General features: G+C 44.6%; 1 protein-coding gene across 1 annotated transcript; it reads right to left on the bottom strand.

Moving 5' to 3' along the window:
• Positions 1–4,236: 4,236 nt before the first annotated feature.
• Positions 4,237–11,742, bottom strand: LOC133918115 (uncharacterized). Its single transcript, XM_062361860.1, has 2 exons — positions 11,573–11,742; positions 4,237–4,954 (listed from the first exon to the last, which is right to left on the bottom strand). Exons 1-2 carry the CDS (start codon positions 11,740–11,742, stop codon positions 4,237–4,239), a joined length of 888 nt encoding a protein of 295 aa, XP_062217844.1.
• Positions 11,743–15,139: the final 3,397 nt, after the last annotated feature.

The following is a 15,139-nucleotide window of genomic DNA, read 5'->3' as shown; positions in this document are numbered from 1 at the left end:
AAATTAATTAAACAAAATAAAATCAAGGAGATATGTATATGAATATATATATATATATATATATCATATATATTAAATTGGCTAAGTATTCCAAAATGCACTACATTAATTTCTAAACCTATGCATGCATTAATTGATTCATGTGCTTGGTTTATTGTTCTTATGGTTCGTTGAATGGAGGTTTGAATTTTAATGTCTCTCAAATTTGAATCTACTCTTAGTTTTCATTCAGCTCAAATCCAATTTGAATTCAAATATTTTGGATTCAACTCATCTTTCAAATCTCAGAGCTTTACTCTCATTTCATAATTCAAATATCCCTATTTGAATTAATACCATGTCCAAAGTCAAATCCAAATTCAAATGTCTCCATTTGAATTTAAACCGAAACCCTTTTCTTTCCTCCCCACGCCTAACCTCTCCCCCTCTTCCCTTTTTGTGTGGCCCAGCCAACCGGTCAGCCCAGCCGATCGGGTTCTTTGCCCGTCTCCCGCGCTTGGGCCACAGACGTGCCGCTGGCCCAGCCTCCCTCGCCCGCGCAAGCCAGCCCGCTCGCTCGGCTGCGCTCGCCCGAGCCTCACCGTCCACATGTCATCCATCCATCGGTCTCCCACCGACATCGTCGTCTCCCTTCTCCAGCCCATCGCCACGCTGTGCTGTCCCACGCCACCGTGACGGCCGACACATTCCATGCGCTGTCAACTTGCCTCTTTCTCGCATGCTCTCCCGCTCTTTCTTACCCTCTCAGCTCTCTCTCTCTCTCCCGCAGCCTGAGCGCCTGACATCGCTTGACTTTCGTGACCCTGTGCATGCGTCATTGCTGCTTCCCTGCCACCATCGCAGAGCCGCCATACCACGAGGAATATCGCCGTTGTCGTCGTTCTGTTCACCGTGGATAGTATGACGTGTAACACCGCCTCTCTGTTCACCTTCTCCCTCTATAAATAGAGTAGTCGGTCCCCTTCATTCCCCTTTCTTCCAATTCACTCCGCCACCACCGTTATTCCTCACCACTACGACCTTGCCGTTGTTCTTCCGTTCCCGCAAGCTGCTGAGGAGCACCAGCCGCCATCCCTGTGCCGCTCTCCATCGACCAGAAGCCCAATAGGAGCATGTTCGCGTCGGAACCCGAGCCGCTCCACCGCCACCTCTCCATCACTTCACCGACGTCATCCTGCCCATCACTGTTTTTCAAGCTCGGTGAGCATCCCCGTCCCCTCGCGCAACCTCCTAGCTAGCATGTCACCGTCCTTGCGTTCTCTCTTCGTGTAGGAGCGTTCAATCCTGTGTTTTTGCTCTACTATTGTGCTGTGGTCACCGCTAGCATGCTTATGCCCTATGTGTGTGGTCTGACCATCATGCCGTGTAGCACAGGAGCACTATGCTCCTTTTCCTTGCAAGTTGACTGCACGTAGTGTAGGGGAGGTGCTACCTAAATTCTTGCTGCCGCCTAGACCTACTCCGGTCACCATCTGGCATCGCTCCAGCCATAGCCCACCGTCGATAAGCCCCTAGGAAAGTTCATCGTCAAAAGTAGAGGTCCGATGAACATTCATTTTCATAAACCTCCTATGACCATTCTGGGCGATCTCACCAGCGCGGCTCTGCAGTGATTTCTCACCACCCTTCCCCTTTCGCCACTCGGCTCCACTACGCGATTGTGTGCCCGCGCGTGCATTACCAGGCCTAGCCGCATCACGCGGCCTGGCCGAGTGGACCGGCCAGACCTAAGTGGGCTGAATACTATGCAACACAACAATATACGGCCTAGGCCCAAGCTTAGCCCAATTCGAGCCCATTTGGCCCAACCGGGTACTGTATATGTGGGTCCCACTGATTACTATTTAGTGGGCTCGGTTACTGTTTTACAGGTCCTACCTAAAAATAGTACAATTTCATATTTTCCAATTTAATTTTAGATTAAATTTTCCGGGAGTCATAACTTCTCCATTAGGGCTCCGATTTCGGCGACTTTTTTGCCGAAATTCATCTAAATTCAAGATATATCTATCAATCACGATATGATATCAATTAGGGCTCATTTAGTTTTTCATTTGGTGTTATTTGATTCTTCTCTACTATAGTTTATTATTGATCATAGTTGCGTTTGCGGAACCACCAGAGTTTTGTGAGTGCTGCACAAGAAGAATCAAGAGCCCGAAGGATCCTGTTTATGAAGAAGGCTTAGAGGAGAACTTCAAATAAAGCAAGTCATATCTCCTTGATCATATTGAACCTATATTTTCAATAATCTACATAATCAACTAAATCTGGACTTATCGCGTATGTTATGTATTACGTTTCCTTTCAAACTGTTTGTAGTAGTTAATCCAATCAAATAATTGTCATGCCTTAAATGTTATCATACAAAATACATATCACCATAGGATTTACTTGTTGTTATCTATATTAACGTCGGACAACTCTATGATATCTAGCATACTTAGGATTGAATATGTCTCATCGGAAACATCACCTTGAAATGCATCTCTTTGGAGATATCACTTCACTATTTATCAAATTAACTCATATACCACGAATCCTTAATAGTTGTGAATTCCTTGATGGTTGTGAAATCCTTGATGTCATGTGAGATATGGAGGGTGATGTGTAAAAATGGGTGAAAACTGTTTTGGTGGGAGCAGGTAGAGTAATACTCTGGACGAGGATGCTCTTTGGGGCTTGAGTTACCTTTGGGGTATTCATTGCCAGAAGATGCCTACATTGATCGCTTAAGGACCAAATCATTGCGCCATGATGCTAGGACCTCAGTGCAACCACGCATCATGTTTGGACAGGACTTGACTTTTCTTCCGCCAGACTCGGTTGGGCATCATACTAGGAGGCTGGGGAGCGGCGAGGGGTCAAGCAACTATCTATCCCTCTGTTTGAATATTTTGAGAACCGGCCAACAACTTAAAAATGGGGCTGCCATTCAAAATAAGGTCTTTGGTACTTGTGGTATCTCTTAGAAAAGCCCAGTGGGAAAGATGATTGAAGTGTCTCGGTATGATTCACTCCTTCGCTGCAATAGATGGAGGCGAAGCATATCGTGTGGGTACAGTGTACAATATCTGCATAGTGTAAAACTATTTGAATAGTCGTGTCCACGGTCATGGACACGTGAAAGCAGTAACTGTCTTGATTAAACTCTGGGTGAGTGTGTTTTGATGAGTGAGTGTGTGGACTAGATGTCCGTATGATGAGGTTACTAGCTCAATCCGTCAGGATCTATGTGGTATTAGAGGTACATCAGATGTGATGATAGGGACTGCGAAGTATGGTGTAGCCCCTCTCTGGACTGAAAAAACCCCTAGATACGACTTGTTACCTGGTTTTAAACTATTTCAAACTATTTTAAAGTTAACAATATAGAGTATATAACTAAATCCCGGCATAAACTGCTTTGCGCTTAAAACTAAGTCGTAAAGCCTTGTTCTTGGAATACCCTTTATGCATCTGTTAACCATTTGAAGTAGTATAGGGCTTGCTGAGTACCTTCCGTACTCACTCTTGTTGTCATTCAGATGATGAAACTGAAGATGACTTTGTTAGAGGAGAAGGTGAGGATGAAGAGTAGACTTAGAAGTCGCGTTCACACCTTAGCTGCTTGTGGCTTTGGGTCTTTATCTTCCGCTGTGCTTTTGTTAGCTGTTAGGCCAGGTTTGTAATTTACCATATGGTTTCTAACATTTTTTTATCTCAACCTTAATACTTATGTTTAAAGTTTGACTGTGATACTACAATTATTATATTATGCGTATCAACTACTTGATCTATGAACTGATACAGGAAAGATAGGAGATTTCGGATTTGTAGTCTTACAAGAAGGAACTGGAGAGGAGGAGAGAAGAGTACCATTATCCAAGGTCATGTGAGCAGACGCCCCGAAATTCATGAACCAATCTGATGATGGGAGGCATCAGGGACATGGTGTTGAAGGCCTACATGAATTGCTGTTGATCCCAGGAGGCGGGCTACGGAGGCATCGGTGTGGCACTTTACAGTGGCGTGGCAGTGTACTGTTGTGCAATCCTGGGGCTAGGGACGGGCCGCTGCACAACGTGACTATGGGCGGAGGAACCTGGGCTATAAAAGGACAGGTGCTCATGAGCCGAGAATGCCTTGAGTAGGCCTTGGACTTTGGCCTGGCCACATGTGGATCAAACCAGCCCATGGATGCTGGAATGAAGGCCACTAAACCGAACCCTAGGAGGTGCCACCTGAGGGTGTGTTCTAGCGGTTGCCACCAGTAGAAGAACTAGCGCCGCCATTGGTCTTTGAGTTGCCACCGTTACGGCAGTGATTGTTGTTGCTAGATGAGAATCCACCGTCGTTGGCATGGTTTTTGCTGGAGTTGGTGTGTTGTTGTCCACCACCCGAGCCTTGGGAGGAGACGACGGAGGAAGACTTTGAGTTGTCGCTAGAGTTCGCGAAGAAGGTCATTGGTAGGGAAGACTCGAAGGAGTTCAAGGTGCGCTCCTTAAGGATCAGAATGGAGCACGTCTCGAGGAGCGAAGGCGTCGGGCGCTGCATGGAGAGGAGTGTGTGCATATGTGTGAACTGCGAATTAAACCCATGATGGGTGTTAAGCACCAAACTCCAATCAAGGATCATCGTACCAACAGCCATGAGCTCATCGACTAGCGTCTTCTGCTTGCGGCAATAGTCGACCACGGTCATGGAGCCTTCCATGAGGCTATGGAACTCTTGCTCCAGGTAAATGGAACATGTTTCAGTGTTGTCACGGTAAAGACCGGTGATGCGTGTCCATATGTCATAGGCCGAGGCGGTGGAATCCATCACCATGGCGATCAAGTCGAAGGAGATGACTATGTACAGCCAGGAATGAACAAGGGCGTCGAGGAGAATCCATTGTGCATCGGGGTTGGAGGGAGAAGTAGTGCGGACATGGTCGTCAAGGGCGTACTTCTTGAGGGCGACCTCGAACAAGCTGCGCCATTAGGCATAATTGCCAGCCTAGAGGTTGAGGGAGATGGGAACGAGGAGCTTCACGTTGGAGATAGCGACGGCCTTCGCCTATAGAGCAGTTGTGGCCTCGAGCTCGGCCTTGACCAGGGCGGCCTTGGCCTCGGTATCAATGATATTTTTGGCCTCGGATGGAGACATCATGTAATATCATGAAGGCGAATTGGGAGGACCGAGAGGAGGTGGAGATTAGGGTCAAAACCCTATAATATCATGAAGGCGAATTGGGAAAATGTGCTTGGTGATTGTATTACGACCAACCGACATATATAGATTACATGGATGGATCGGTAGGCAACCGACGTGAGATATGCAAAAAATAAAAGCCTAACAGCCACCAGATATTTCCCTAATAGAAGGAAACTAATCCCTATGCTGATCGCTATCTCCTGAAGATGCTGATGTGAGGAGCATGGACGGCAGCCAGACTGGAAGGACACGGACGCACGAACGTATCATGCATAGTTCTGATTCTGTTCCGCTAACACATTTGATCATATGTTCCACATGGACTAGTTTATAACATTATGATCAAACTAGTCCATGTGAGACATATGATCGGATAATGATCAACTTCGAATATATTATCAAAAGTTAATCAACTTTGGGACATATAATCAAATTTCCCAACATGTGAAGGACTTTGCAGTTAGGCCGCGAGGTTGGGATCTACAGTGTGCCCTCAAAATAGTAGGAGCTTTTTATCTTTATATTTAAAAAAAAACTAAGTTTGAAAAAATTATAAAAATAGGCTATTGTCGCTCGTTGGAAAATGACCCAACGGGCGATACCTTTGTCGCTCTTCCAACGGGCAACATGTTAAAAAACATCGCGTTTCATTGCTCTCAAAACTCAAAACACTATCAAAATAGTAAAAAAAAATCTAAAAAATATATATCGTAGAGGATGCTATAATCTATCTCTAAAAAAAATCAACTCAAACGATTGCTTTTACGTTGAGAAACAAAAAAAACAATTTCATTGTACACAATGTTTTTTGGGACAATTGCAAAGGAACCACTACTCCTGGTGTTATTGCAAGTTTGCCATAAAAAATTGCAAAAATGTTATTAAAACTGTTATTCGAGTGGCATCCTTGCAAAAAATAAAAAATCAGAGAGGTATTTGCAAATGCCCCATGTTTTTTTTATTTTTGTCTGGTTTTTTAGAGCTAGATCGTAGTATCCTTTACAATATACATTTGTTTTTGATTTTTTCGTGACTATATCAATATTTTTTTGAATTTTGAGAGTGATAAAATGCAGTTTTTTTTACTTCTTGCCCGTTGGAATGGTGATATCTTTGTTTTTCTAAAATTGTCGCTCATTGAAAAGGTGATAATTTACTGTTGTTCTTCCGACATACGACAATAACCTATTTTTATAATTTTTTCAAACGGATATTTAGGTTTGCAACTTTTTATTTTCGAAGTATAAAGATAAAGTAGTATCCTAGCATTAATCGCTAACACGTCGCTGAGCTTGCTTTGATCTTGGGCCTAGGGCCATGGTATGCCCATAGATATTCATCGTGTGTCCAATTTCATTCAACCAAATATACGGAACTAATAAACACTCCTACCATATCGCTTGGATTTTTAGGACTATGCCAACGTATCGACATGCAGATCAGTGAAAAATCAGCTACTAATAATTGGTATCGCTTATCTAGTATGCATACTGTTTAGTGAATCCAAAAACAAGGCCAACACAGCATCTATAAAACCCATGGGTTTGCAATAGCTCTCAAGATAGACAGCTATCACCGTCAACGACGACACACTATCAGTTCTCTGATTTTCGACATTTCTGTACGAAACCAGGATGCGGACCAGTCACCTGTTTCTAGTTGCCATCGCCCTCATGACAGTATCTTCAGGTACTTCGATCCTTCAGACGTTTTTACACTTCAATCCAATCTAGAATATTGCAACATTTTAGAACCCGTAATAACCAATCATCTTACCATTTTGTTTCTGTTGAGATCTATTACAGATATGACGGCACAGGTGTCGGCCCGATGCCCGGATCCAGAATCAATAATCCTGTACCCTGTCAAGCCGTGTAATCCCCAGGCGTGCAGAACGGATTGCGCCCAGAAATACCACGACGGCATCGGAACGTGCCTGAATCCCAACGTATGCGATTGCGAGTTCTGCCTAGATCACTCAGCTGCCTCGACGCGAAACCGGACGAAGCACAGTAGCTAGCTAGCAAGCTAAGATTGAATAATGTGCGCAGGTTTTCTTACCCAGATAATAACAGTGATGTAAGGCCCGGTTTGGTTAAGTGTTTTTTAAGTTCCGTTTATCAGAAGCTAGAAGTACAATCAAACAGCCTGTTGAGGAGCTAGCTTTTTAAAAATTGAAAAACTGGTTTTTGAGAAAATTAACTAAAAGCTGAGAAACTGATTGAAAGAAGCTTTTCTGCCTTTTTGCGTGCTGAGAAGCTAAAAAATTATTGTAAAAATTAATAGCAAAAAACCATCAGTCATCAGTCAGAAGAGAGCTTTTCAGCCAAAAACCAAAAGCCTCAGTCCAACCAAACACAGTCTAATAATCGTGTAGCAGAAAGACAGCTTGGAGCATAATGTTAGTACAAATTTGCCTAAAAAAGAAATAATGATTGTGCAAAAAATTGCTCCAGGCCCACGAAGCCCCTGGGCTGCACTGAAGTAATACGGATTTTTTAATATTATAATTTTATACGACCATACGACCAGTTTCTCCGACCAGTCTCCAAGTCTCAGAGAGAAACCCCGCGACCAGTTTTCTCTGATCGCGGGGCAGGTATGTGCCTAACCAGTCTAATTTCATTACATACTTTTCCACTCAAATGTTATCTCTTGCTCAGGACGTCCTTCCGGGCGGACCTAGGTGTGACTGGCACAGGCTTGTCGTGTCCTGTTTTGTAGTATTAAACACTACGGGATGACCTAACAAAACATGATAGTAGGTTTTGTAGGAGCACAAACAACGCATGGGAATGGGATCTAGCAGACCAACCTATAAGGATGGTGCAAGCGTGGGACCGATGGCACATACCCTACAGACCGACAAGGCAAATGAAATACGACCACTCACCATACTGATAGGCATAGGTTAGAAGGATTAGCTAGGTCTGGTTCTAGCTTGGGTTCCTATGTAAGTCCTCTCTCTTTCGGATATATAAAGGGAGGGAGACACGAAGAAGGGAGGCAGTTTATTTAGATCCATATTAAAAAATACACAGGATGTAGGGCTATTATCTCAAGGGATGCCCAAACCTAGATAACTCCCTGTGTTCTTGAGTTCATCACACGCATGCAGCTACGACATATGGCCCTAGGTCACGGATCACGTGCCCGTCGTCAGGTATACCTCGGTATCATTATCAGGGACTAACCCACGATATTTGGCGTGCCAGGTACAGGGCACGTTTTTAGCATCTTGGTAAATTTCTGTAGTGTGTTTGGGCTACCCATGGCTGGATCTATTGCAAACGAGGAACCTGGCTATAAGGACTTGGGTTGTCGTTGGGTGTTCACCATGAAGCAAGATCCAAACAGGCTCGGGAGCTGCAGGGACCCTCACACTACTAGGTCCTGATGATAGACTACCTGCCCTTCACTTCAGGCCATAGTGCTTCTGAATTATTTCTATACCCCTTTGATGATAGGCTGTGTGCCTTGGGGAAAAATCGCCCCTGCAACTATAGGGTAGTCTGGAAAGTCCTCCTCTATGCCGTGATGGTTCACCAACGATCCCGTGCATTCCCTCTTTTACAGAATTATCCATAGCCGCTGGTAAGGTAAGATCCCTAATCAGATAAAAGAGTACCATGAAGCTAACCAAATATGAGCCCTCTTTAAGCAGGTTCATTCGGAGGACAAAAAAGGGGTCTTCCGCTCTTTAATTTTTCTAAAAGAAAGAACAATCGCTTTTTTGCGGATAGCAGGAAAAGAAACAGTTTACTCAGAACATCAAAAGACCACAGGTTGAGGATACGGTACAGGTCGCCTGGCAAGAAGGGCGTCCGAAACCAGGGCTAGAACGAGCTCAACACCACCAACTAGTGACCTCCTTAGGTATATAGTTCAATTATGTTTTTTTGAATTATTAAATGATATTGCAGAGTATAAGGGTCTGTTAACTGGAATACGAGCAATGCCTGTAAAGGGTTAATACACCAACTAGCAATGAGGAACTTGCTACTGGGCATAACCCAAGTACATATAGGGCACCAGTGCTCGGGCTAGCCAACAACGATGCTCTAAAGTAAGAAAGCTAGAGCGACGCTTTATCGGCTTTGAAGTCCAGCACTGTCCCTCGTAAGGATAATTTCTTAGGCCGCTGAGCTGGCCCGTCTGGCTTCTTCTTGCGCACATATCCTGGTCTGAGTCTTAAAGAAAAAAGGATTCACACAACCACCAACTATGGTCTCAGACCGACGTGGAAGGGATACTCTGCTTGGAAACGGAGCACAAGAGATAACACCTTTGGAGGCAATGCCTCCTTCGGTGCCATCGACCTCGGGTGTCCATCAAGTGGTCGTCCTGCTTGATTCGGGTACAACCTGGATGGATCATATCTCAGACTACCTTCAAAATCAAGCAACCCCTGACGATGACATATCAGTAGAAAAGGTCATACGGTAAGCTCGCAAAAATACTCCATGGTAGAGGGACGCCTTTACCACCGAAGGAGCAACAACTTTTTACTAAAATACGTCACTTACGAAGGGGGGGGGAGTACAACGTTTCCCAAAATCTTCGGAGGCATCAGTGGTGGCCGCGCTTCATACCGCTCTCTAGTCAGAAAAGCATTCTGATAAGGATTCTCTTGGCCCAGGCCCTCCAGGATGCTTGCAAGCTGATGAAATGATGCGTGCTATGACTATACCATGGCCGATATATCAACCAACTAACACAAGCACTGAATAACTATGAACCATGAAACTTGATTCGCCAGTCAGAGATCGCTTGTCAATCACCTTCGATGGCCAACTACTCAGGTAGTGACCAGGTGAAACGACGAGAGGGTGATACAGACCCGAACGAAGAGTTCCGCGAACGTGCTCTAACTTTGAGCAGCCAATGCCGACGAAACCCTAGGCATTTCAACAAGTTTCAGAATGGACACTTGTCACGGGTAACCTCGATGCGGTCTATAGTTCCTAACATGGCATGATCAAGTTCACCATGGAGGTCAGCCACAAATCACACGGCTCGCGGACTGCTCGGAAATGAGCTTGTTTTCCTATTTTACAGGGCCTTCCGAACGAGCATGGAAATATGACTTGCAAGTCTTTTAAAGTTCTATAAACTAGGCTCTCTGTTTTATAGGATTTCACGAACAGAAACGATTCCTCACCAAATTGTAAGTTTTTCCGTTTCAAAGGCTTGACTGTCTGGTCGGAGTTCTTCTCCTTCCGACCAGATGGTCGAGGGCTAGAACTATTAGAATATGTGTTTGTTTCCTTGGCAGCCAAGTTTTTTTTGTGCATCCGGTGTGTACAACACAGACACCTGACCTTCCGGTGAGTTGATCTTCGTTCTTCTGTGCTTGGATTCTTCTCTGTAAGAATTAGTCTGGCGTGATTCTCCGGTGATCACTGGACCATCCGGTGAAGCTATATGTATTATCTCCTTTGTCAACAATGCTTCGCTGCTTCTGCCTATTTAACACCAGACCATTCAGTGAGGTAAAGCTACATCTGGATACAAAGCTCTGGTGCGATTCTTCTAGCACCGGACCATCCGATTAGTACATCTTTCCTAAGATTTTTCTAATTTAACCCAACTTTATTTCGACTACGGTAGCTTCTTGATGTATTGCATCCATAAGACCTATTAACATATATTCTTGATAAATATGTTAGTCTCAATAAGTATATTATCATTAATCACTAAAATATCAATTATAACTTAATAGGATCATTAATCACTAAAATATCAATTATAATTTAATAGGACCATTTTTGCTGTAATGGTCCCAGGTCCCAGCAGTAGACAAGTGTGGCCAGTGACCAATATCACCAACCATATCTCCCTCCCTCTGAATTCCAGTGAGGTGCTGTTGTGCCATGTTCCAGGGAGAGGAAACATCTGCACTGCGGTTGCAGTTGCATCCACACTTGCTATCATCACTGGCTGGTGGCCCTGTATATTTGCCGAGTTAGGTAGTTGTCTACCGGGGTTAGTTTTCAGTTTTTTTTGGCAAAACAAAACATCGCGAAGTCACCTTTTCCCATGACTCCATGAGATCTGACGATGTGGAAAACACATGCTTTGTCACAAATAAGCAAGCCTGGACTTTGAAAACCTCGCGACGTACTGTTGCCTTCAAGTGCCGCAATCTTGATGCGATTCCCCAACTTGAGACAGCGATCTGCCATGACCCCGGCACCTTTTGCCCTCTCCGACCGCGCTTGTGCGGAGTTGGCTCGCAGCGGCGTCGTTGCGCGCTGTAACACCGCGATTCTTTCAACGCCCTGCAAAGAGCTGTACCTTTCGGGCAATAACTCAACGAGTGGCGCCCAATCAGCCACGGCGTGACGACGAACTTCGGAGGTGGACACGAACCCATCAGCTTCGTCTCATGTACCTCTCCGATGTTACGCGCGCGACGCGATGAATGATGCCGTGGTTCTTGAGGACCCGGATGCGCCACACATGCGCGGCGCGGCGCGGCGCGCCCCACGGCGGCGTCACGTCGCGAGACGGCGACGGCTGCAAAGGAGCCTGCAGGAAAGACAACCCTGCAAGCGGCAACATCTATGGTATCAATCGATGATGATCAGCTTAATGCAGCGGATCTTTTTTTGTGTGTGAATGCTCCTGCTCCTCAAAAGATGTCATTCACTTTTGAATGATCCGAGGCTACCGTCGTATCAACGTCAGGTTACAGTGAAATATACATATGACAAACTAAGCGTTCATGGTCAGATCACAAGCATGGACCATATAGATACAGGCGCTGTTGTGGTTGGGCTAGAACCATCCCAACAGCAGTGGCTGCCCTGTTTGAATACATCATGTCATGCAGTGGCAATCAATCAAAGCGAGATCGTTTGATGCTAATTGGGGCTTAAGAGTAGCTTAGACAAGATAGGAGGCACTTAGAAGTACCTATCTGTCAGTTGTTGCACTTGTGCATTATTGGTCGGCCATGTTCTCGAAATAGGAAGCTAAGCTTGTTGCAGGTAAGGCGTCGCTCTCATGCAACAAAAATGGAGTATTGTCAATATCATGCACTGTGCAGGAGCCGGGTTTGAAGACGCGAAGGTCTTATTGAATTAATATAGTTCATTTGTTTCAAAAATATTTTTTTAAATAAAATTGTTCAGGCTGTGAAGGAATCAGAACAGGATAAGGGTGCGTGCGTGGCGATGCACCTGTACGACATCCGTCTGCATTAGCTGCCCTTAAATCTTCCCCATGTTACGACCATCGATTGCAGAATTCAACTGGTTTTATGTCAGATCTTGGTTCCTGCTGATCTGGAGTAGGAACAAGTGGAACGTGGACATTGAAGGCGACCTTCTACTTCACAATTCATAAAATCGCTAGAAGATTAACAAGTAATCAGCTAATCAAGTACTTCAATTTAGCGTTGGTGGTCCTGCCACTGCTCGCTAGTGCACATGGCACAGGGACTTATCAGATCCAATCAGCGACCAGTACATTGGAAAAGGACACAGAAATGTGCGTGGTATACGAACCTAAGTTAGGTGCAATTTCAATACATGATTCATAAGAACGTCCTGCATTTGGTACTACAATACAAAAGAGCCACAGCTTGGAGGCCCCATGTACTTCTCCATTTGCTCCTTTCGTGTGTTGTCATGCATGCCCGGCATGTCTGGTTGCCTCTTGAGTACCTATACGACGCAATGAAACAAAGGGAGCAACGCTAGCTTATGAGAAGAGGGGGAATGGCACTAGCTTTACTTCGGGAATCAGGACCACGTTTCAATGATGCTCAGAGTGGTTTCTGCCTGTCGTCTCATAAAAAGAGCAGGGTAGTGGCAGCAATGGACGTCATGGGCTTGTTCAGTCTGCATGCTGCTGGGGCAGCAGCATGCACGGCTTCCTACCACTTGTGGATCCGGCAAAGGAATTGAATTGCGTTGTTGTACTGGAACCAAGGACGATCGTCCGGAATTCAGATCTGTAAACGTAAGCGCTTCGTTCTCATAAATTTCGTGTAGGTTTCCAGATTGGTGTACCGATAAAATCCATCCTAGCTTGCAAGACATGAATCTGCTCCATCTTCAAAGAGAGCGAAATTTTCTGCTCTTCCAACTTCAAGTCGGCATACATGCAGTTAGTGGCATTTGAGTCATCAATCTCATGGCAATTCGTTGGCGCGCATAGACGATATATACTTTATCTCGGCAGCACATGGAAGAAGAATTCGAGAGGTGTATGTCACAGGCTTACAGCTAGCGTGACTGTAGGCTCACCGGAATGGATGGTCAGGTTCCGGCAAGCCCTTAGATCATCTCTCCGTACGAGACCACAAATCAAAGTGATAACCGAGCAATGACATAGCTAGTTAGGTTCCATTTTAGGAGTCACCCAGATGGTGGATATAAAAATTACTAAGAAGATATAACATAGCTCGTATGCAAGTATCGGTTCTTGATCCCAATCTAATTTCAAAATATGTTGATGTGGTTATTGGCGACTATCTGTATGAGATGCAATTCAGGGTCGAACCAAATGAAAATAAAGCAAATCTGGTACCGTTAATTTTAGACAACGTAGAAGAAAAAGATGACAATAGTGCAAAGGATGAAGATACTCACATGGAGGATTCGGAACCCGCTCTCCATGCTCCAGGAGGTTCAGGCACCACTTCACAGGACCATGCCAATGGAGCTACCCAAAATGATTTTGGGAAAAAGGCTACATCGATGGAAGCTTGAAAAATCGTCGATCAAGGCTCAAAGATGTCTCTGGGCATGCTATGTGCCCGGGCGGATGAGCCGCATATGGAGCCATTGGGTGGGCCGTGCGTGCGTGCGTACGTGGCACACACGACGTCTCTGGGCATGCTGACTGCCTGGGCAGAGCCTCTTGTGGAGCCTCTAGACGGGCAGAGTGCTCAGGCGGTGGCGTCTGGTGTAGAACTAAATATGGAGAAGCTCACGGTGGGTGACCTTGCAGCGATTCCAGAGGCTGCTTCGTCGAGCTTGCGCAGGAGTAAGAGACGAGCAGCCTCGGTAGATCAAGATACACTAGAGCGGGCCGCAAAAGTGAAGGCGGGTCACAACATGGATGAACCAGCAACAAAAAGTGAGCAAAATTTGTCTATTTTATCTTTTTCTGAGAACACATGGTTTCCAATTTTAATAATGTGGGTTTTCTTTAGGGTAATGAAGCTAATCATATGGTACACTCTATTTCTACTATTAAAAAGAATGAATTGTCACGTCTAAGGGTGGTAGAGAAAATTGATAATCTGTCATATTTGCTTGAAAAGGAAGAGAAAGAAATTGACGAGGAGTAGGTGTTGGACTATCTTGCATTAAGTGACTTATGTGGCAATCTAATGGAAGAGTTAATGGACACGTGCAGTAATCATTTATGTGATCAAACGACTGTCATGGTTAAGGCCCAAAAATCATCTTCTAAATTAAATGGAATCCGAGTTGGTAATAGTTCTGAGAAAACCAAACATCACTAATGATGAAAGGGGTTTATTGAAATAGCAACGGGTTTAAGGACAAAAAAACACAAATATATGTCGGATTTATCTAAGGAGCAAAGGCTAGACTTCATAGCTATCTTAGAAATAAGAAGGGATAATTTCTCACAAGCTTTTCTTAAGAACCTTTATGGTGAAAAAAAATTCTATAGCATAGTAAAGCACCTAGAGGGAGATCAGGTGGTATCTTGTTAGGCATAGATTTACACATTTTTGACATAGGAGGTATTGCCGAAGGTGATTATTATGTCAAATTCTAGTTATGTAATAAGTCGGATGGTTTTAAATGGGTTTTGGTTGTAGTCTATGGAACGGCACAATTCGAGTTTAAAGACATTCTTTTAATCGAACTAGTTCATGTGTGCACAAATGAATCCTATCCTATTCTAGCAGGAGGTGATTTTAATATTTTGAGAGGTCCACAAGAAAAGAACAATGACAATTATGATCATAGATGCC

Source organism: Phragmites australis, chromosome 5 (assembly GCF_958298935.1).
Source record: "Phragmites australis chromosome 5, lpPhrAust1.1, whole genome shotgun sequence".
NCBI lineage: Eukaryota > Viridiplantae > Streptophyta > Magnoliopsida > Poales > Poaceae > Phragmites > Phragmites australis.
Note: the sequence above shows the minus strand (reverse complement) of the source record. Positions and strands in the feature narration are given on the sequence as shown.

Coding starts and splice junctions, on each gene's coding strand:
- LOC133918115 (XM_062361860.1), bottom strand. CDS start 11,742: ATGTTGCCGCTTGCAGGGTTGTCTTTCCTGCAGGCTCCTTTGCAGCCG. Junction 4,955..11,572: donor GCGCGCGTAACATCGGAGAG/GTACATGAGACG, acceptor CTAATGGCGCAG/CTTGTTCGAGGTCGCCCTCA.